This window comes from Mauremys reevesii, linkage group 5 (genome assembly GCF_016161935.1).
Source record: "Mauremys reevesii isolate NIE-2019 linkage group 5, ASM1616193v1, whole genome shotgun sequence".
Taxonomy (NCBI): Eukaryota; Metazoa; Chordata; order Testudines; family Geoemydidae; genus Mauremys; species Mauremys reevesii.
In genome coordinates, this window is record NC_052627.1 from 132,761,542 (window position 1) to 132,785,328 (window position 23,787).

General features: G+C 46.2%; 1 protein-coding gene and 1 long non-coding RNA gene across 3 annotated transcripts in view; one reads left to right on the top strand and one right to left on the bottom strand.

The window, feature by feature from the left end:
• The window catches only part of DNAAF9 (dynein axonemal assembly factor 9), a 122,824-nt gene extending 120,088 nt beyond the window's left edge, over window positions 1–2,736 (bottom strand). Inside the window, exon 1 of one of the 2 annotated variants that reach the window (XM_039540486.1) lies at window positions 2,714–2,736. In XM_039540486.1, coding sequence (XP_039396420.1) covers window positions 2,714–2,721 — 8 coding nt within the window. In that variant the 5' untranslated portion in view covers window positions 2,722–2,736. Of the gene's footprint in view, window positions 1–1,460; window positions 1,481–2,713 lie in introns of those variants that run through there. The other variant, XM_039540487.1, reaches the window with a different exon arrangement.
• A 14,024-nt stretch (window positions 2,737–16,760) lies between these two features.
• On the top strand, window positions 16,761–22,257 carry LOC120407161. The gene is made up of 3 exons (XR_005599821.1): window positions 16,761–16,831; window positions 17,203–17,301; window positions 21,882–22,257. It is a non-coding gene; the product is annotated as an uncharacterized LOC120407161 (long non-coding RNA).
• Window positions 22,258–23,787: the final 1,530 nt, after the last annotated feature.

Below are 23,787 nucleotides of genomic sequence, written 5' to 3' on the forward strand. Positions count from 1 at the left end.
CTAGCCCTGCCCCATCACCTCCTCAGCCCTTCAAAACACCCCAGCTCCCCATCATCTCCTTCAGCCCCCCAAAACACCCACATTGCCCCGCCGCCCGTCACCTCCCACAGCCCCCCCAAAACACCCCTTAGCCCCACCCCAGCTCCCCGTCACCTCCCTCAGACCCTCAAAACACCCCCATTGCCCTGCCCCGTCACCTCCCTCAGCCCCTCAAAACACCCCCATTGCCCTGCCCGTCACCTCCTCAGCCCCTCAAAACACCCCCATTGCCCTGCCCCATCACCTCCCTCAGCCCCTCAAAACACCCCATTGTCCCGCCCCTCACCTCCCACAGCCCCCAGCAGAACTCCTAGCCCGCCCCAGCTCCCCTCATCTCCTCGGCCCCTCAAAACATCCCCATTGCCCCACCCCCTCACCTCCCACAGCCCCCAAGCAGAACCCCTAGCCCCACCCCAGCTCCCTGTCACCTCCCTCAGCCCCTCAAAACACCCCCATTGCCCTGCCTCCGTCTCCTCCCTCAGCCCCCAACCTCTCAGCCCCACCCCCAGCATCCCCAAACCACCCCAGCCCTGCCACCAGATTCCCAGCACCTCCTCAGCTCCACCCCCCCAGCTCCCCCAAAACACCCCCTAGACCTGCCCCTAGGTCTCCATCACCTCCCTCAGCCCCAGCACCCCCCAAACCACCCCCAGTCCTACTCCCAGATTCCTGTCACCTCCCTCAGCCCCAGCCCCCCCAGTCCTGCTCTCAGCCCCACTAAACCAGCCTCACCCGCAGAACCCTGTCACCTCCCTCAGCCTACAAACCACCACCAGCTCCAGCCCCGCTCACCACTCCCCAATCCATTCCCAGCCCCCTGTAATTCCTTAGTTCTATGCTTTAAAGGTTTGGAGTAGCTAGGGTATGTCCTGGTGCAACCTTAATTGTCAGTAAATGAATTTTTGTTTGTATTGACTCTGTATATGGTCCCTTCTGACCTTTAAGTCTATGAGCATTGATGAAAAATGAAACTTTTGGCCAAAAAAAAAAAGGCACCTGAGTCGCTCATTGTAGCAGAGAAGTAGAGGAAGTAGTTGCAATCCTTCCACATTTTCCTAGAAGCAAACAGTGTCTCAGAGAAATCAGGGATGTTGAAATCCTCCACACTGTCATGTGTGGTAGGGGGTCAATATCCACTGGTTCCAGTAAGCCAGTTACAACTGCAAAGATCTGTGCGAGAGACCTCATAAAGACCTGTGCTTTAACATCAAACTATGGGTGCTCAGCTGGCCACATGGCAGAGAGGCCCATGCCTAGAAATCAAGCCAGCAAGCAACAGATGCTGAGGCAGTATGCTCACAGTAGATTAGTCCCTGGGCCTTGACATCAGCTAAGCAAGCTAGAGATGCTCAACTAGTGACCTCACAAGGGGCCCAAGTCTTCACTTCAGCCTAGCAAGTTAAAGATGCTGACCCACTTACCTCATGTGAGCGACTGACCTCACAGTAGCCTGCCCCCTGACAGCAGTACAGCAGTCTGAGTGACAAGTGCTTTTACCTAGGGATCATCCCAGCAATTTAGAAATGCTGAGCCAACAATCCTCCCAAAGACCTGTGCCTTGGTTTTAGCCCAGCAAGCTAAAGGTGCTGAGCAAGAGCAGTCACAGAAGCCAGTGCCTGAACTGTTTCCACACAAGACCCAGATGCTCAGCCACTAACCTCACAAAGACAAAAACCCTTCTCTCCATCTACACCCTATTCCTAGGTGCTCTAATCCACAAGGAAGGCTTTGGCTTCCATCTTTATGCTGACAAGTCACAAACCTTACCTCCCTGCTCATGGCCTATCTCAGTCTCCTGTCTTTCTGACCTGGCTTCTTGACTGTCCAAGCTCAACATGGCCTAACTAAGATTTTGATCTCCCTGTCCCAAGCCCTTGCTTCTGCCCCCTTTCTCTATCACCATGGACATCACACCAACATAATCCCAATGCCACAGGCCTGTAACCTGACTTGGCCCCTCTCTCAACCCACACACCTAGACTATGTCTAAGCCTGGCTGCCTTTTCCTACATTATGTCTCAAATATCTGACCTTTTCTGTGTGTCTAGACTGCAACTGTCTAGTCTAGGCCCACCCTGCACCTCAACTACTGTAATCATCTTCCTCTCTAGCCTTGACCACTCCAAAACCAGCCCCCTCAGAACTGCATTCAAAGCACTGCTTACTAGGACAATCTTCCTGCTTGGCTGCTCTTCTACATCACTGGTCTGTGCTTCTGTTCACTGCCCCTTTACCGTTGCATCAAATACAAGCGTCTTGTCTCACCTTTAAGGCCCTTAACTATATATGGAGATATAGCTATGTCATAGAACTGGAAGGGACCCTGAAAGGTCATTGAGTCCAGCCCCCTGCCTTCACTAGCAGGACCAAGTACTGATTTTTGCCCCAGATCCCTACGTGGCCCCCTCACGGATTGAGCTCACAACCCTGGGTTTAGCAGGCCACTGCTCAAACCACTGAGCTATCCCTCCCACCCCAAACCACTTAACTATGGCCTCTACCTATCAGGTCTAGTATACGAGTGCAACATTAAACCCTACCTTCACTATGCCAGCCTTTATTGCCCATTAATCCGCTTTCTCCTCTGATGCCCATTTTGCATGGGAAAAGGTCCCTGCCAAAATCCATAAAAACACTACCCTGCCCTCCTTCAAATCACTCCTTAAGGACTTACTCTGTCATGATGTCATGAAAGCACAAACAGCTGATAAAGAGGCCTGGTGGTGCAGAGAAGAGGTTATTGGTTTTATGCAAAGCATGCTAGTTCGACTGTTGCCATGTCATCCCATCATCCCCTATTGTCTTTTTCTTCTGATTGTTGCATCATGTCATTTCTGGAACAGGGACTCTTATTTACAGTATCCAGCAAAACGGTACCTGAGTCCTGACCTGGACCACTAGGCACTTGTGTAACACAAATACTAGATAATAATAATAAAAGACCTCATGCCTTGACATCACCCAGCTAGCTCACAGAGGTATATGCCATACTAATCATGCAGGCTAAAGCTGCCAAGCAAATTCCCCTATTCTCCCTCTCCTGGGGAAGATCGTTGCCTCCTACTAGTTCTTCCTTCCCTACAGATTAGCGGAGAGGTAAAGAGAAAATCCTGCCACTTTCAACTCTTCCTTCTCTAGAGGAAAAAGGAGACCATGCCATTGGTTCCCCAACTCTACCCAGAATCTGTACAAACAGATTGGTCCAGCCCATTCCCTTTCCATTCCTGACATTCTCTATTAGGGGGTGTGGGTGGAGAAATTTTCCTCTTTACAGTTTCATACTCTGCACACACATGCAGATACTCAGCTTTGTTCTGGATATGACCTGCTTGGGGATACTGACTCCTTTCAGATATATTTCATTGTCCCTATTCTCTTCCCCATGTCATGTACCATTAGAAAAAACACTCTGTCAATACACAGTGACATCAACATACAAGCGGACATAAAGTCACCGGAATTAGTGAGCGCTTCTTACTGGAGCTTAACATCTGTCTTATTTTCCCCATGTGTGAAATGAAGAGAACACCATTTACGTCTCAGTGGTATTCAATTTAATGATGTTGATGTTTGCAAAGTGCTGTGTAAAGAGTTAATATATTAAAGGACCTACAACTCTCTGGTGAGTTGGAGACCTGGAAGTTGCTAGGCACCAACTAATTTGTACCTTGCAAAAAAATGTTAACTGTTGGCAGCTTTGCACAGACTCTGATATAAGCATAAAAACATAAGAAAGCCATACTGGGTCAGACCAAAGGTCCATCTAGCCCAGTCTCCTGTCTACCAGCAGTGGCCAATGCCAGGTGCCCCAAAGTGAATGAACAGAACAGGTAATCATCAAGTGATCCATCCCCTGTCACCCATTCCCAGCTAGGCTTTGTGCCTCTTCCAGTAAGAGGCTGATGGGGGAACTTGAAGATCTTCCCCCTATATACACCCTTTTTGTAGAGGCAGTTAAAGTTTGGATACATCCCAAAGAATCATTTCATTAAATCTTCCCCAAAAATCTCAACCCCATGCAGTGCCTGGTGGTCAACATTTTTTGGACATGAATTAGTTGCACTGGGGGAGCGAGAAAATTATTTCACAGGCCCACTTAAAAATGCTAAGGACAGTTCTTCATACACCTTTAAGCTCAGGAGAGAGCCTATATCCCCCAAGAGGGAGTCACTCCAGCACTAACTATAAGTGTCTGCCCCAAACAGGAAATTCCAATACAACCACAGAAGAATCCGCACACATCTCTCCCTCTGCTCAGAGCCACCAAGACCTACAAGAGTCACATGAACACACATGCATACTCAAGAGAGACTGTAGACTCCATCACCAACACAGATGGAACAAGCAAAAACCTGAGACTGTCTCAGGCAAGTCAACCAACCCCACAGATGAAAGATCCATTCCCACTTTAATAAAAACCATAAAGATGAAAAGCAGGCAGCAAAAACTAAAAAAATGTTTCTCCCTGAAACTCTCCTCCAGCAGCTGTGTAGGACTGGCACTTTTTCCAGATTTCTCTGGTGCTTGTAGGAGTCAGGATCACCATGACAAAATTGGGAAGATCCCAGAAAAAGCAGGAAAGATGTCAAATTTACTGGAGTATGACTGGTGTGGAAGGGATCCAGGACATGACTCAGACCCCATCCAGAAGTGACACTCGAGGGGAAGATAATTAACTTTTTCTGAGGTTTGGTGTTGCACTATTGTTTGGGATCCTCTAAACTGTAAGGCTACAAACTCTGTATTAAATGTACAACAATCTTTAAAGAAGAAAAAGAAAGAAAGTTGACTTGTTGGGAAAAGAGGATGCTTGCTGTACGTGCTGCTCAGTGGTTCTTCCTGACCTAGTTCTCATCCAACATTAATCTATAAAATCTGGGTTAAGTATAAAATCTCTGTCCCCTTGACCTAGTGGAGATGAGCCTTTGGCTCAGATTGCCTGACTGTACTTGGCTTTTTTACCTTTGGAAAATGCTAGGTTTGCAGCCAGGCTTTTAAAAATAAACTCTCCCATTGCACCTGCACAGAATTTTGTTGTTGTTGTCATCCTTGTTAAATATTTGTTTCTGGAAAAACAGATGGGTTAAAAATAGCCTTCATGTATATCTGCCTTACCTACTGTAAGATCCTATGTTCCTTTACACACTCTAGAGACACCTAAACTTTTCAGCCCCATGCTGGCAGCTTGCCAGGAGGCTGTGGGCTGCACCTTATTAAAATAAATGCACAAACCCCACAATATTGGCTTGTACATGTATCTTCCTTGTTAAATGAATGGATTGTTTGAATTTAGCAGCAGTGACAGCTGGAAGCTGATCACTCTTTGATCACCTTGCACTTACACTAAGGGTGGGCCTTAAGCCTTACTTTAGGACTTACGAGAACACGTTTGGACCTTGTGTGGTTCTTTGGTCTCCCCTGAAATCGATTTATCTTAGCACCTTTCACTGTCATATTGAATACTTTGCCCTTCTATAGCAAAATCCATCCAAAGACCTCCATGTGTTTTAGAGACATGAAAAAGCCCCTTTGCAGCCTCTTTTTGGTACAAGAAAATATCACCATCCCAGGTAGAGAAACTGAGGCAGGGCACATAGGTGACTTGTCCACCATGAGTCAGAAGCAGAGCCAGGAATAGAAACCAGGAGTCCTGATGTCCAGTCCTGATGGTCCCACAAGACCATCTCCCACAATACATAATATCAATCTACCTACCACTGAAATGTAACTGATTCTGCACCAGTGACATAACAGAAGAGTTATAACTGAAAAATTATGTCTGTCTATAAACACAGAGGGAATTTATTATTAGTTATTATTGAAACAAATTGTAAACTACCCACAATGGGCTCAGCTCAGAAAAAGCTATGCCCTCTTCAGGGGTTCTCGCAACAGAATTTTTGGTGGCCTCATAATGTGGCCACCAACTCTTGCTGGTGGCCGATATGACAATTTTTCCAAAAAACGTAATTTGCGTTAGGAAAAACAAATAAATATGCACATGTACCTGTCCAAATCATTGTAATTTGTTTATATAGGGTTTTTTTGCAGATTCAATAATAAGAATGTATAGTTGTCTCTATTTATTAGACCTAAACAGAATAGAAACACAAATAAGGTGTTTTGCATGTTCTTGCCTTTTTTGTTGTTGTTCCTTTTGCTTTTTCGGTTTCTGTTTGTTTGGGTTTTTTTAATAGAATTGCTAGCTAGTAAGTCTGCTTCTGTGACAAGTGATATTTGTATGTTAATATGACTTTTCACAGCAGCAGACTTGTTAGCTAGCTGGGCGGCAGTGAAAAGTGATATTAACAAACATACATATATCACTTTTCACAGCAGACTTACTCAGCCCTGGCAAGCCAGGGGACAAATTAAGCCTTACATGGGGAGGTGGGGAGGGAAGCATTAGGGGCCAGGGGTGATGGGGTGGATCGGTCATGGGCCGGGGGAGGCAGTGGGGGCCAGAGACGATGAAGGGGGTGGTGAGCCTGAAATCCAGTGGCCGGAGCCTGCCATCACATGGCCGAAGCTTACTGCCTGCCACCCCAGGGCTGAAGCCAGAAACCTGAGCCCCACTACCCATGGGAAGGTGGAGAACTGACACCAGCTGTCTGCTCCTCTGATGTTTGTGGCTCCGGGGAGAGCGGGGGCAGGTCCCAACCCATATTTGCAGACCCAGGGGAGGAGCTAATCTTGGCGCCCTCTGCCAATTACCGCCCAGGTGGCTGTGGCCGCAAGAAAAGCCTCTGGTGGCCACATGCAGCCACCGTGGCCGCATTTGAGAAATGCTGCTCTAGGTGGTGGTTAAGCACAGGTAGAATTCATGGTTGAGGAGGTGAGGTATGGGCAGGAGGGTGAGGTTGGAGATCACAGGGGAGAGTATACACAGAGGTTACAGGTGAGTATTGGGAGTGGGAATGAAAATAAAAAAAGGAAATGATACCTTCCCATAGGCGCTAAATTAAAGAAGAATTAATCAAAATGTTGTTTCTGGGCAACATTGTTATTTCCTGTGCCTAAAATATTCTAGGTTCATGTTTATTCTTTTTGCAATGATGGAGCAACACAGTAAAATCAATATTAATATTATCACTCCGACATTCAGAAGATCAAGTTTCAATTCCCTACAAGCTTATCGTAATTATTTTATAGAAATTATTTTTAAAAATCCATCCTGTTTATATTGCAGGAAAAAAGTAAGCTGTTTTCACATAGTCAGAGCTTTAGTGAACTCCTGTGAAACAGATTCATTTTAAAATGAAGTGACACAGGAGCGTGCAATTTTTTTTGTTAAAAAAAAAATATCCAAGTGAATCAGCTACTGTGCTTCACAAGAATTTTTCTCCCTACAACTTCAGAATTAGGGGATTCCTATGTATTCATAAAAGTGTTAATGGTTTCTATATTCCACACAGCATCTCAAAAGAAGCGGTTGTGTTCACATCAAACGAAAAAAAGCCTTTTGCATATGCAGTTGTTGATGAAAATTTAATATAGTATCATAAATAACACTGGAGGGAAAAAATAGGACTGTAACAAAGGTTTCTGGTGTTGGACTTCTAGAAAGAAAATTAAAGAATGAATTATGATGGCAATAAGTCATTTCTATTTTGTTTGTACAAGCTCTCAAGGCTAAAGATCATCACCTTAATCCCTCTATGTTGTTTGAGGACAGTTTTATTAACCTGCTTCTCACCCTCCTTAAATTATTGTTCTGTCAAGTTATAAAGAGCAGACACAAAGTGAAGAAAAGTGACAAAGCAAGTTCATTCCTAAATCGAATATGAAAACAATGGGGTAAATATTAGAGGCCAAATGCTCTACTAGTGCGAATTAAGTGATCAATCTATCGGGGATCGATTTATCGTGTCTAGTGTAGATGCGATAAAATTGATTCCGGATCGCTCTGCGACTCCGGAACTCCACCGCAGCGAGAGGTGGAAGTGGAGTCAACGGGGGAGCGCCAGCAGTCGACTCGCCACCGTCCTCACAGCCAGGTAAATCGACCTAAGATACCAAATAATACCGAAGACAGCATCCGGTAGAATGTTTCTGTGTAGAATTTAGTTTCCCTTGTACTACTCTGATTTATGGTTGTTTGGCTTTAAGTGATGAGCTAAAGAGATCACAGTGGGATTAAAGTAGTTGGGAAAAAAAAGTCTAGTCTGAAGCAGAAGAGGAAGCATAACCCATCACTAAGGCTGGGCAAAGGACAGACATTCTGTTTTGCAAAGGATTTCAAGATCCTGAAGTTTGTTTTCATTCCGATTTGGAACAAGTCCTGAAAAAGTCAAAATTCTCTGTGAAAGAAAATTCTGGAGGAAAAAAAATCATTTTAGATTGATTGAAACATTTCATTTTGAGAAAATTGAAATGTTTTGGTTTTGACATGAAAAGTTTTTTATTATGGCATACAATATGTAATATAATACAAAATTTAAAAAAATTAAAGTCATTTTGACAGGAAAAAAAAACTTTTTGTTCTGAAACTGTTGAAACAGGAGGTTTGGATTTTGACTAAATTGCATTCCCTGATTGAAACTAGTTTTGTCGACATTTTTCCAACCAGCTCTGCCCAACACTTTGGGGTTAGACACACAAAGCATGGTATTCCTAACACATTCAGAGATACATGCTAAACTTCCAGTCCTGTTAGTCCTGTCATTATCACGTAACTAGGTGAAAGAGGATATCATAATGTGCTGTGGTATTATTTTAATCTAAATCCTTGGAATAAAATTTACACCACAACCTCATTTACTTGCTCACAGCATGAACCAAGAGTTTAAAAGTTAATGCTTTTTAAGTCTGCATGCCAATGTAAGATTTACTGATGTGGGGTTTTGCCTCATGCAGGACAGAAAATAACCATCTGCCACAGCTCTCGGTTGCATTACTCTCTGCCCTTTCTAGCTGCAGCCAAAACAAAACTGCAGGCGGGCAGCACGCTGTCCTATCAGCATTCTTTCCAGCTCTGTCCAAGTGCCGGCTGATTAGCCCAGAGCTAACCAGCTGGCCTGCAGCACCAATCCCCTGCCCTTGTTCTGGAATGACACTCCTCCCCTCCAATGGGAAGGAATGGGTCTGCAGCTGGCTCCTGAACACTTGGTCCTTACAATGAGAGGGACCTGTTAGTAGGAAGTTGGGGATCAGTCTTCCTCCTAGCCCCTAGCCAAACAGAGCCCAATCACACTAACTCACTACTGCATGACCACGTTGTCAAATAAGCATGTGCTGTCACACGCCGGGTCTGCCCAGGTGTTGTATCTAGTCAGGATAAACATCGTAACTGTCTGGGTGAATGTCATACTGGGAAGTGGGCAATCTGACCTACTGGTCAGAGCAGGAGTCAGGCCAGGTCAGAGTCTGAGACAGAGCAGAGGGCAAACCAAGAGTCAGGCATCAGGAGGCAGGCAGGGTCAGGTTACCAGGAGCCTGGGATTGAGTGCTAGGTTATGGGCAGCAATCAAATAGCAAAGTTGAGGACAAACCAGGGTCAGAAGCCAGAGTCTAGGGTCTATTGCAAGCTGGGACTGGAGCAGGCAGCCTGTGCTGTTGCTCAGAAAGCTCCCCTTCATGGCTTCCTGGTTTACACACTGGTATCAGCCATCCAGTGCCCTGTGAGGGGCCACCACTCAGTCCTTGCTGAGCAGTACTCCCTGCTGAGCCTAGCATCACAAGGGACAACCCCTGGGGACAACTAGCATAAGCCTCCTGTGGTGATGCAGAGGTGTCAGCAGCCCAGAACGGCCCCAGTTCCAGCCACCTAGGTACTTACAGCACCTGTCATTAGATTCATAGTGCCACATCTCACTGCCTTGCTCTATGTTCCCATTGCAGGATGCTGTGGGGAAACACTTGCTTCCCACTCTGGGGACTGCAGGAGGAAACTGTCTGGTCCTGGGTAATTCATGTGCTGGCAGGACCCAAGCAGAGGTGGTGGTGTGCTGCTGTGTGCCAAAGGTATGGATCCGGCTTGTCCTAATAACCGACAACCGCTGCTTTTTATGGAAATGTTTCTTTTTTGTGCAACTTCAGAGGCTGTTGCCAAGAAATGGTGGCAGATGTTTCAGCGACTGCTTTTGACCTAGAGAAGACAGAGGCAGCGGCTTACAAGTAGCAGCACAACAAAAAAAGGGGGCCAGGAGATGGAGGCATGGACCAAGCAGATGCTGTTTCTCGTGACAGATTCCCCCCGTTGTGCAGGCTGCTAGCTGTGGACCAGGACCAGAAGCACACAGTGCTGGGACCACATTGTGATGGAAACGGGCTGACAAGCAGTGGCCCCAGAACTTTCACATAAGAAAAGCCACATTCCTGGAGCTGTGAGGAGTATGCCCCAGCCCTAGTGAAGCAGAGCAACCAGTTGAGAGAGCCAATAATGATCCAGAAGTGTGTTGCTGTTAGCCTGTGGAAGCTGGCAACTGCAGAGTGTTAGAGATCTGTTGGTAATCAGTTTGGGGTAGACAAATCCATGGTTGGCAGAATGGTCATGGAGGTGTGTGCAAAGCAATTAATGCTGTGCTGGCCCCCAGGACTGGAACAACTAGAAATAGCTCTGACATAATTGCAAAATTTGAATGGATGGAGCTCCCAAGCTGTGCAGATGTGACTGATGGGATACACATATATCTATACCCATCCTATGCCTGACATTTCAAGCAAGCAAGCACATTAACAGGAAAGTATACTACTGCATTGTTATGCAGGCCCTTTTGGAGCATAGCTTATTCATAGACACTTCCATTGGTTGGACTGGCAGGGTACATGATGCCAACGTGTGCTGGAGGATTGGTCTGTTTCAATATGGTCAAGTTAATATTTTGTTCCCCCGTAACGTGAGAGTTGTCAATGGGGTGTCCATGTCAACTGTGAATTTAGACAGCCCAGCATATCTTCTGCTGCCCTGGTTGATGAAAGCTTATCTGGTATATGCCAACCAGACAAGAGGCAGTTTAGCTACACACTGGGCAGATGCAGGATGGAGGTGGAACATGCCTTTGCCTGACTGAATACAAACTGGAGCTACTTGCTGACTCATTTGGATTGTAGCGTCTTTAATGCCAGACATGTGACTGGGGCATGTTGTGTGCTTCACAATATGTGAGGATAAGGGGGAGTACTTTGAGATGGAATGGATGGCCCGCAATTATAACTTCGGGGTCTGTTTACACACAAACACCATATGCATCCCCTACTGGCACAGGGTCTATTACAAACAAACGCCATAAGGGATGCTTTGTGTGCATGGTGTGTAAACCGGGGCTGATTAATAGGGTGGTACGACAGGTTCAGGGCCGCCCAGAGGATTCAGGGGGCCTGGGGTCTTCGGCGGCGGGGGGCCCCCACCACCGAATTGCCAATGAAGACCCGGCACTTCGGCGGCGGGTCCCGGGGCGGAAGGACCCCCTGCCGTGGGTCTTCAGGGCACTTCAGCAGCAGGTCCCAGAGCGGAAGGACCCCCCGCCACCAAATTGCTGCCAATGACCTGGAGCAGAGGAGGCTCCGGGGGCCCAGGCCCCACAAGAGTTTTCTGGGGCCCCCGGAGCAAGTGAAGGACCCCGCTCCAGGGGCACCAAAAACTCTCGTGGGGGCCCCTGCGGGGCCTGGGGCAAATTGCCCCACTTGCCCCGCCCCCTCGGGCGGCTCTGGACAGGTTAGGTGCATTGGGCTGTTGTCTGGAGATCAAATATAATGCTTATGCAAGCATTAAAGATTCCTTCTCTTTACTTTTATTGAAGTTCATTGACTATGAGTCAGTGAGTGCCCTAACAAAGAATCATAGAATCGTAGGACTGGAAGGGACGTCAAGAGGTCATCTAATCCAGTCTCCTGCACGTATGGCAGGACTAAGTATTATGTAGACCATCCCTGACAGCTGTTGGACTAACCTGCTCTTAAAAATCTCCAAAGATGGAGATTCCACAGCCTCCCTGGGCAATTTATTCCAGTGCTTAACCACCCTGACAGGAAGCTTTTCCTAATGTTCAGCCTAAACCTCCCAGGCTGCAATTTAAGTCCATTGCTTCTTTCCCCACATGGTTCAGTGTGTACAAGCACAAGACAAATCAAGATATGACACCGTGTCACTAAAGACAAATCAATGTATTTGGTCTCTTTTCCCCACATTGGAGCAGGTGTAAAGTGCAGCAGATACTGCTGATGGCGTACAGTTCTGTAGTCATTGACTGGCCCCGGATGCATTGTTGTCCATAAGTTATAAGACATGGTAACATCAAGGCAAACACCAAGTGCATGTGCCCCATAGATTCACCACCACCACCACTACTATTGGGTCATGAGCCTTAGCAGTGACTCAAAGACGTCCCTGTGGAACTCACTGTCTCACTCCCTCATTTCAAGATCATGGCCTAGATACTGAGCCAACAACTTCTTCTTGGGTGCTTGTCCTCTTTCACTTCTCCTCACACTCCTTAGCCACGTTCCATCACTTCCCCTCCAACTCCGCATGCTTTTTCAATCAAATGGAGCATTCCTTTTGCACCTCCACAATTAAGCCATTTCTGATCCCCCGCTGCTTTGACCTCAAATTCTGAAGTCTTTCACGGACACTGAGTAGTTTCCTAGTTGTCCTCCTCTCTCTGGAAGAGTCTAACAGTTTCATAGAGATTAAGGCTGCAAGGGACCATCACTGTCTCACTTGGTCATGATAGAGTCCATGACTCCCTAGAATTTCTCACTCACTATGCATAGCCACAGCTAAAAAGCATCAATGTTTATCTCAAGAGAAAGCCGTTCTCTTTGCTTGTGCTCAAACTTCTGCCTCCGTGAAGCTTTGTAAAGATGTTTTCCCAGGTAAAGAAATGGTGAGTTGATTTTACCTTCCAACTCTCCCCCAGATGTTCTTTTTGGGAAAGAGGGGTGGGTGCTAGGAGACAGAACAGCAATGGTGATTATGTTAAGCTCATTTCAGGCTACTGCATCCTTTACAAGATGTTGGGCTGCTTCAGATTCCAAAGTAGAAGAAGGTCGGGTTGTTCCAGACCTCAGGGTGGATGCCGTCCGCATATGCAAAAGAAGTCTTTCTGCTTCTTGTTACAGATGACCTGATACGTGCTGGACAGAAATTGCCAGTTAAAATGGTGGCAGAGGGAGGTTTGCCAGACTGCCTGGAATATTTCCAGAGCAAAATATTTTATTATTACTGTCCAGGAATGGACCAAAATAAGATCAGCAATAAACCAGCTTCTGCACTAGTGGGGAAAGTGCCTTAACATGAAGGGGATTTTGGATGGTCATTCCTGTAAGGATTCCGTTACATTTTACCCAGGCTAGCTACAGACAAAAAGTTTTTTACTTTTGCTTTAATGCTTTTCCATTAAAAGAAACGCTACTGCGTTCAGCCATTGCAAACTGCTAGGATTGAGGGTTTTTTGTCCCTTTGCTGTCCACCTTTTTAAGCAGCATGGTCTGGAGAGAGGGACGAACATGGGGATTGGATGAGCATCATGGCGTGGCACCCACCCTCACCTGAAATGGGGGCTAGGATTACTGGGTGAGACTCACACAAATATTTTATACTATCCTTCTGTGACCTGGGTTGCTCCTGGGCTTGGGACAAACCAGGGCCAAGACTTTGGTCAGGTGCCACAAAACAAAAAGGGGGTTTATTTGGCTGTCACCCCTTTCGGCAGGACACCACCTGCCATCATCTTAACCAGTAGCAACAAGCCAGGCGTGGGTAGCAAACAACAGACCCGTATCAGGCCTACCTGCATTCAGGGAGGCTCTGGCAGACGGCAGTCCCTCTGGGAATTCCTGTTCCCAGCCAATCCGCTCGCACAGTGAGAACTTGCGCTCTGCTCTCCGTCCCGATCAGCCCCTAAATGAGCTGGGCTCTCCCCTTTTAGCTCCTCCCTCCAAGTCAGATACCTGCTGCAGGTCTGGTGGGGTGGGGGTGGGGCCAACTGAGCCCACAGCAGCTCATTAACCCTTTCCTGGCTAGCGCATACCCCGTCTCACTTTTATAACAACAACAAAGATGGCTGCGCTCACCTTTCCCAGTTGAGATGTTGTGTCCACCCCTGGTTCTTCTTTATGGTGCCCTTCCACGCTCTTGTGCTTCCTGATCAGGGAAGAGTGCCTGTGATTCAATGCGGATGTGCTATCTGAGGCTGGATCGACCCCTCTTTGGGCTGGGTGTCAGGTGGGTGTGTGGGAGGGGCGGGAGGACACCTTCCCCAGCCATCCAAGTTCCCAATGTATACTCGTCCCAGCTCCACATATGAATCCATGCTGAAGAGGGGCACAATACACAGGATAAACTACCACGCAGTCTGCCTTATACTTTATGGCGTGATGGCCACCTCACCATGAGGCTTGTGGATGGGGAGCACAATAAGGACAAAACCTGTGACTGAACCTGTGAATCAGGAACCTCTTCCTCATGCTAAGGGCGGGTAGTAGCATGAGGTACACCTGGGAAGCATCACAGAACCTGAGTTATGTCTGCAGTGAAGACAACACCCAACTCTACAGCTCTTCAGCTTGCTCTGCAATCTCTGTGTCTGTATTGACTCAAGTCCTAGAGAGACTATAACTTCCTACTATCAAATTCTTCAAAGGCTGAAGGTACAGACTGAGGCCACCTTCTTGCATCAATCTCTGATTCTGCTATTGCAATTCTTCCCTTAAGATAGGCATTTATTTTGCTCCAAAGGAATGAGATCTTGCTCATCCCAAATAATTGCTTTTCTTCCCACATCTTCCATGTCTATGACCATTTCCTTTACTGCCATTTCCAGAAGACTGGCACAATATCTCTTTACTTCGAATTTTCCTGTCTTCTCTGGTGTTCCAAATCCTTACTGTAACTTGCATTCTGAGATGCTGCAGACTTGAGCTGGTTGAAAGGTGGAAAAACATTCACACAAAACTGCATTTTTCATCAAAATTTTGTTACAAGGAAAAATGTTCCAAGCAGCTCTGGTAAGGGAAGACTACACCAGGAAACAGACTCATATCACACCTCCAACCCTACCATCTTCAGTGGCTTCCTATTCTTTGCAAATCCAGTTCAAAGGTCCCTCCTCCCCTATTTCATCAAACCTTTCACAGCTTTGTTCCTCGGCAACCTCACATCCATTTACGTCCCTGCCTATACTGCACTTTCAGTGAGGGCCTTCTCCTCTTCCCAACCCAAGTGAAAACAAGATTTCCATTTCATGAAAACTGTAGAGGGATTGCCAATTGTTTCCATTCCAGTGCAGAACATACCTAGACATGTCAAATATGTTTGGGGAAAAGTGAGGCCATCAATAGCCTAGTGGTTAGGGCACTCCCCTAGGATGTGGGACACCCAGCTTCTCAGTCCCTGCTCTCAATCAGGCATAGCAAGGACTTGAACGTAGATCTCCCACATCTCAACTGAGTGCCCTGATCACCCAGCTATTCTGGTCTCTCTCCTTCTAGTTTTGATAAGAAAAATATCTCACTGACGAATTCCTGACCAGCTCTACTCTCTGTAACAGAGTTGATCTTTCACAAATTCTGCCTCCTCCATCTCTGACCCCCACCTTCCCTCAGAACCATCAAGTCCCTTCCCCCCTTCAAAGATCTTTTTTTTAAACCTTGTCTTTTTTAATACAGCTCCTGACTGATTCCCACTGTAAAGTGTTTTGTTGGTACCATCTCAAGGATGCTATATAAAAATAAAGGACCTGAGCCCTGTTTACAATAAGGCCCCTTTGCACAATGCTGGCACTGAAAGAGGCCTTAAAGTAAAAGTGTAAATAGAATTTACTCCCCTTTTAAGGTCACTTTACACTGACAGGCCTTAGTGTAAATGAGAAACAGGCCAAAACTGTAGTTTGCTTTAGAGTCTGATGGCTTTAGACTATAGGGTACAGTAAGCAGTTTTAGAGATGGTCAGACATAGACACCGAGCACCCATGGAAAAAAATTAGTGGGTGCTTAGCACCCACCGGAAGCCAGCTCCACCTCCCCCAGCACCTCCTGCCCAACACAGATCAGCTGTTCCACGGCATGCAGGAGGCACTGGGAGGGAAGGGGAGGAGTGGGGAGGCAGCAGGCTCAGGGGAGGAACTGAGCAGGAAGAAGCGGGTGGGGGCAGGAAGATATGGGGTGGGGCCTTGGAGGGAAGGGGTGGAGTGGGGGCAGGGTCTGGGGCGGAGCGGGGGTTGAACACCCCTGGGCAAAGGAAAAAGCTGGTGCCTGTGTGGTCAGAAATTCTTAAATATTCTCAAGCACAATCCATTTTTTTTTTTTAAATGAAAACCTCTTTCTAATCAGTCCCAGAAAACATCAGTCCTATTCTCTGGTGATTACAGCAATGGTTGGGGTGTCAAAACTACTTTGATCTCCTCCTGCCTCTGCCACAGACTTGCTGTGTGACCTTGGATGGGAGGCCTCATGGAAATACCCAGGGGATGCTGGGAGATCCAGCATGATCACATTGGAAAATAGGTCAAATTTGCTTTAAATGTCAGTTCTCCCAACTAGCCATGCCCTGGAATAACCTCTTTAAGGTGGGAACAGAATGGTGTCCCTGTGACGGGATGGACTAGGCCCTGAGGCCCCTTGCTGGCAGCCTTGTGCCCTGCCACACCTCACCCCAGAAAAGGGCAATAGAGAGGTCCTCCAAGCTGCCTAGAGCAGCTGTGTGCGAAGCAGCCAATCAGGGCTCAGCAGGCTAGTATAAGAGGAGCTGCAGGGCCAGCGTGAGTTCAGTTCCCTGTGAGAGCTGGAGGAGAGTGGATGGTGCTCTGGGCTGGCTGCTGGGACTCAACCAGGACAAGGTCCTGGGGTAAGGGTAAAGAATGTGCTGGAGCCACAGGGAAGTGGCTCAGTGAATTGTAGCAGCAACAGAGTTTATTTAAAAGGATGTGTCAGACAGCTGCTATCTATAGGGTCCCTGGACTAGGCCTGTCCCTGTCGTCTCTCCCCTCCCCACCCCCTGCCACCACTGGGAAAGTGGCCTGGACATTGAGGGGGAATTGAACTGTAGTGGCCCAGCTGTAGCCAGAAAGGCCCTGAGAGGGCGAAGACATTGCCTCCAGGGAGGAAGCCCTGGGGCAGTGTTCTATGCCAGAGCAGGGACAACTTGATAGAGATGTTAGAGGGGACTGAGAGAGGCCCCTGTTGAACTTGTACCCTGGAAGGGGTTTGCTTTCTTGTTTGCAGACTGCATGTGACTTGGCCAGAAGGCTGAGTCACTGAAGACCCACCACAAGCTGAGAGAATGGGCAGGCACAAGCACTGAGACGGGGGTGCTCTTGAGAAGTGAGTGTGACCCTGTTACAGTCCCATTATTATGAACATGACTAACCCTTCAGGTTCAGAATGATGCAAGCACCAGAAAGCCAGGGTGATTTGCTAAGAAGTTAGCTGCAGGCAATTCTTGTCTGTACACTGTATGGTAAGCTCCAAAGCCTCAGAGGTGCATCAGTATCATGTATGAGAAGGCTGATAATCACACCACACTAGAGGCACATGCACTATTTCTTTCCCCTGCAACATAAAAGATCATTTTCTTTGACCTACAGCAGGGAGCCGGTGTGGGGTGTTTTTTTTTTTTTTTTTTGGTCCCTCCATGTTACAAGACTACTCAGGCAGCTTCTTTTCTGGGAAATTTTCCCCACTGAATACAATCTCTCCAGCCTTTGTTCCTACTGTCTTCCCTAGCTTTCCTGGAAGTCAGGCATGATACATAACAGCAGCAATTTGGCTATTTGGATAACCTCATCTGGAAATATTATAAACAAAGTGCTCTTAAACAGTCAACCAGGTAATTCAAACAAACCCTGGAGCTGAACTGTAATTTAAGCAAAGGTCTCTCCACGTCTTAGCTTTTCCTGTGCATTAAGATGAGTGGCAGTTTGACATCACATTCTCTTCTGCTCGTTAACCTATCCAGCCTTCTTTAAAGGAAGATTACAGTGTGCTGCTATTATACCTGTCTTTCATATAGCACATTTTAACCCGCAAGTGCTCTCACAAAACATACATAAGGATTTTTTTCACCCACCACTTAAATGCGGCTCTGTCTGGAGTGGAAAATGCTGTTATGTGCCAAGTTTATAGATGCTCCATGGAGACTTTATTAAATATCGTAGTTTATTCTATACGCTATAGTGTCTAAGTGCCAAATAGGTGAATAAAATGTGCATTGTGAAACCCAGAGTGGGAGTGAAGTGACCAGGGATCAGCGTAAAACCTGCGAAGGGATATCCTGGGGCGCTTTCTTCTCTGGGCTGTTTTGAAGTTCAGCTCAAGCATATAGAAGGGACAATACAGCACATCACTGACAGATCACGGCAACATTATAACTGCTTGGTTCAGAAAGTGATGGATGGCACCACCACATCCCAATGATGATAAAGGAGGAGATTGAGCCCTAGTCTATGCGGGGGCGGGGGGAAATCACGTGAATAACGTAGCTGAAGTTGACGTACTTAGATCGACTTACCGTGGTGTCTTCACCAAGGTGAGGCAACTGCTGCCGCTTCCCCGTCGACTCTCCCTGCGCCTCTCGCGGTGCTGGAGTACAACAGTTGACGGGAGAGGGCTTGGGGGTCGATTTATCGTGTCTAGACTAGACGAGATAAATTGATCCCCGATGGATTGATCGCTATCCGGCGGGTAGTGTAGACAGGCAGAAAGGACTTACCTGAGCTGGAATTTGGCCAGAGCACCACAGCTTATACATGAAAAATGCCATGGATGGTTGATGTCATCAGTCAAGTAGTTGTGATTTGTTTAATCGCCATGGGACCTGGGTTACACATCTAAGATGAAAGATATCACCCACCAGCACTACTCTTTCCTTTGCACCATTCACAGTCATTGGATTGGGACAGACTCCTCTACTGAACCAAGCATACCAGTTCCTGCCGCTCCTGGGCTTTCTTTGGAAAGTTCTATTGCAGACACTCCTGATGGGGGAAACGCAGCAACTGTTTTGCTAATATTGTTCAGCAGGGATGAACCTGCAACATAGGGAAGCACTGGAAAAGCATCTTGTCCACAAACCCAGGCAGCACTGGAATGCTTACCAGGTTATTAATTGCCTAGGGGATTATTAATTATTTAGAGAGAACTGGAAAAAAGCTAATCTGAAGAATGAGTGACAACTTTCAGTGTGACCAGTACTGCAGTGTTACTGTTACAGCTCCTAGGAATCCCAATCAAGGATCAGAGACCCATTTCGCTAGGTGCTATACAGTCAAGTAATCAAAGGAGGCAGATGTAAGCTTTCTGGGGCAAGGACTATGTAAGAGAGAAGGCACAACAGGTGAAACCATCCCACCCCCAGCAAACAGGGCAAGGTGGTGGTGATGGGACTGGAAGCACTAGGTAACAAAATAAAGTTTAGCAGAAAAATATAACTCTTGGCTCTCCCCTTGCCAAAACATTGTTTCTTTGATTCCTGCCCCTCCCTCCTTCCTGCCCTTCTGCATGTAACAACCCCATGGTGCAAACTGGCCGAGTCACTGCCTGTTAGGAAAAGAAGCATTGCCCAAAGGAACTAAAGAAATCAATCTGCCTGACTCAACTCTGCCATTGTGCTGATAAGATGCAGGTCAATAAACAGCAACTGAGGAAAAGTCACAGCTTAGGGTTTTGATCTGCAACAGCCTCACATTGCTTTATTTGGGAAATAAAAGTTAAGACATTTCCACTATTATTTGTACTGCAGTAGCACTTAGAGGCTGCCGTTGAGATCAGGGCTCCACTGTGTTAGGTGCTGTACAAGCACGTAGTTAGAGACAGACCCTGCTCCAAAGAGCTCACAACCTGAACAAAAACAAAAGATAGAAGGGGATAGAGTGCACAGGGGGGAAGTGACTTGCTCAAGGTTAACACAGCAGCAGATCAGAGGCAGGATTAGAACAGGGGTCTTGATTTGACGTAAACCAAACTATTCATGAAGATAAGAGTTGCAGTACTGAGCCTATTGTGTTTAGATGGAGTCATGTAAATGGCGAACTACTGAAAAACAAGTATCAGAGGGGGAGCCGTATTAGTCTGGATCTGTAAAAGCAGCAGAGTGTCTTGTGGCACCTTATAGACTAACAGACGATTTGGAGCATGAGCTTTCGTGGGTGAATACCCACTTTGTCGGATGACATGCAAAGACTCTTTGCTGCTTTTACTGAAAAACAAGAAACCTTGCATAAGCTACCGTGTATATGTTTACATGTCTGGCCTCCTGACAACCCTGTCTTCTTCCGTTTGAGTTGCCAGTAACATTCCATAGTTTGCATAAAACATAAGGGAGCTGCAGAAAATCACCTTTGAGAATGAATTAGGAACCATTCACTGAACAATAAATAACAGATATGCATCTCATCTGTATTGTTCATTTTTTAGATCTGGAAATTTTGTCGTCTTTCTGACTAGTGAAGAGATAATTGCTGCAGCTGCACCAGTCCGTATATTCCAAATAAACCCTTTTTGTTAATTCAGACAGTGATTAGACACTTAGGGTCAAATTCCTTCCTTGTGTAAACCCAGTGAAACCAATGCATTTTCACCTGGGCTGGATTTAACCATTACTATTTAAATAATGTGTTCTGAGTGCTTTGTTCCACAGGAGACAAAGGAAAAAGCTTTTTTTTAAGTAAGGAAATCTGTTTTGCACAGGAAAATGAGGACATTTAAAATGGAACTACAAACAAAGAGAGCTTATCTATTCTTGCAACGGAGCCAGGAAACTGGCTAAGATGCTGTATTAAAAATACCCAGGTATTCATTGTCGCTAGACGAAGAAATAGCCTGTCGCTCATCTATCACAACAGAGACAGCCTGGATTCAAGTGAAAGATCCAAGGACAATGATTGGAAACTATTTTCAGTCCAGCTGGATAAGAAGATGAATCAGGAAATGTTTTATACAGATCAGGGAACTGTATAAAAATGAGATCAGAAATGAAAAGGAAGTAGGAATTCAATTACCCATGATAATTGGTGTGATAACATCTGAGGAAATGCTCACCACGGCTTCATGTTCCTAGACCCTGTGCTTTTTTTAAACATTCATGCACAACACAGAACTAGATGCTCTTTTAAATTTCGCTGTGAAAAATGAAGCAGGAATAATAAAGCAAAAGCCAGGGAACATCTGATGTTCAGTGGTACAAAATGATGCTTAATGTGAGCTTCTCTCCTGAACTGTAAAATAACAATGTTTAAAAAACTAAATCAATCAGGCTCAAAACGTAGCAATAAGGTAAATAGAAGGGTCATGTTCTCTCTTTCCCTACTGAAATTCAGACTCATTCAGTTATAAGCATTCAAAAAATGCAAGGGTTGTGTTTAAAGGCAATAGTTATAAGTTAAAATATCCCAGAACTAGGTTTAGTCCTCAAATGACATGAACAAAATGGAGGAGGCTGTTCCCCAGAACCTTGCCCATACAATAAAGAGTGATGCACAACATAAAATCATGACAACCTCAGGAAGGAGGGACTGGGGAGTCTTCCTTGACCTTGTCTTTGGCCTGTATGTCTGTCCTACCGTTCTGTTTTATCCTGAGTTTGTCACCATGAGCTTGATCTTAAAAAGAAGGAGGCACAATGCTGTGAAGCTAAGCAGCAATTCACAGCTGTGGCTAGGAGTGGCAACTGTGACCTAAGGACTTCTTGATGCCACTTGGCAGAGAGCACAAGGGTGCATAATGGTTACAGGGATCCCCTGGGTCTGGCATTTAGATACTAGTCCAAAGAGTGCCATGTAAGCTGTCTGCTGAGAGCCTGTGTCACACGAGTCATCATAATCTTTGTGAAATGTATATGTGGATAATATGAGGGGTGTGTGTGTGTGTATACTAGAAATTATGTTCTTCAAACCTTGATGCTACAGGCAGATCTCCCAGAAGTAACATACCTTAAGACTGATTCCGCCAGATGGGAAGTGGAAGACACGTATTTCCATGGCTGACCATTGTATGTCTTATAATGGAAGTCTATTTGCATATAGAGTCAAATGCTAATGAAGAGATTGAAGCGATTTCAAGAGAAGAAATTAACAGGAAGAAGTGAACAGAGGGAGAATTTACACATAGGGAATAAAGGACTATTCTAACATACCTCGGCATGCAAAAAGACATCATGGCATCCTTCTTTGGGGGAGACAGGCTACTGGTGGGGTTGGTCTCATGAAAAGAAGGTCTCAGCCATTCTGGTTGAGAAACACTGTGAGAAGGATTCTGAGGAAGCTGTACGTCACTGAACTAGAAGGCACCTTGTTAGTTATTTTTAGGCTCTAGAATATGTGTTATGATTTTATTTATATGGTAACCCTTTGTTTCTAATACTTCTGTTTGCTATCATTTGAATCTCTGTTCTTTGTTAAATAAATGTAACCTGTTTTTCACTATAAACATGTCTAAGTGTCCTGCATTAAGCAGAGCTCCATCCTACTGTGTGACTGACAAGCTGGGGTGCCCTGTTCCTTTGGACCCAGAGGCTCTGGAATTCGATGAGTGCCCAGTGGATCGGGGCTGGGCACTGCAGGGGGAAGCTCAGAGGACTCAGGGATAGAGTGTATTTATAACTAACCCACAGAGCTTGTGTGGGCTGAGAGGGGAGTGCTGCCCGTGGCTGGTGATGCCAGAGAGCTGACCGCTGGCCAGCACAGACAAGACTCCCTCACGTTAAGGACAGGCGGTAGCGAGGTGTCCCCCAACTCAGGGGACCCCGGAGGCCATTGCAGGAACCAAGATGAGAGGAACTACTTAAAACAGTGTTTGGCAGAATCGTCCTTTTAAGCACAGCCCTTCAGTGAAGCTCTCTGGCAAACCATCAAACAGCAACTTATTGTGGTTCCTTTTATTGGTTTGATACAAGGGCACAAATGCAGGACCTGTGGTTTTAGTGCAGTCAGTACACGGATGTGGCAATACACATTCCAAGGGCCTGACCACCCAATGGTATGTGTACACATCACATGCATTCAAGGGGGAGGGAGAGGGATTGGCACTGACTGCTCTGGAGAGCTTTGAGCTGATTTGGAGTGGAAAATGCAGTTCTGATACGTGGTACCTGGGGCAGCCCTCACTGGAAAAGCCAAGGTCAGGGCAGGCTGAAAAAGAGAGAGCAGATACCCACCAGTCTTGGGAGTAACACTGAAGTTATTCTCCTCAACCAGTCACAAACTGTGCTTCTGATCCCCCACACTGGTTATCAAGAAGCAAAAAAAGAAATATCACAGCCCCTTTTATAGCATTCCAGTTCTGACTCCCAGTCAGCACCTAGGTCCAGTACAGTGAGAAGTTATTTAAAAACTCTGCTCACATATACAAAATGTTCTTCTGACCCCAAAGGGTCACCCACATCACCAGGTCAGTATTGGTTTGGATCTTACCCAAAATATCACGCTGCCAGCCAATCCTTTAGTGTCTAAAACAAAAGGTTTATTACAAAGAAAACGGAAAGAACAAGAAGAAATGTTAAATGGTAAAGCGGTTACATACAAAGACTTCAAAGTCCATATATCATGTTCCTAGCAGTATTGGTGAGTTTGCTGGCTTGAAAGACCCTCTGGAACACATCCACAGCTTGGATGGGTCATTCAGTCCTTTGTTCAGAGCTTCAGTTTGTAGCAAAGTTCCTCCAGGGGTAAGAAGCAGGACTGAAGACAAATGGAGAAGATGCAGCTGCCTTCTATAGTCTTTTGCCATACGGCCTGTGCTTCCTTTGTTTCAAACAAAAAGCTGCCCAGCACGTGGCTTGGAGGCATTAGAGTTCTGTCCATAGGCATGCTGCTG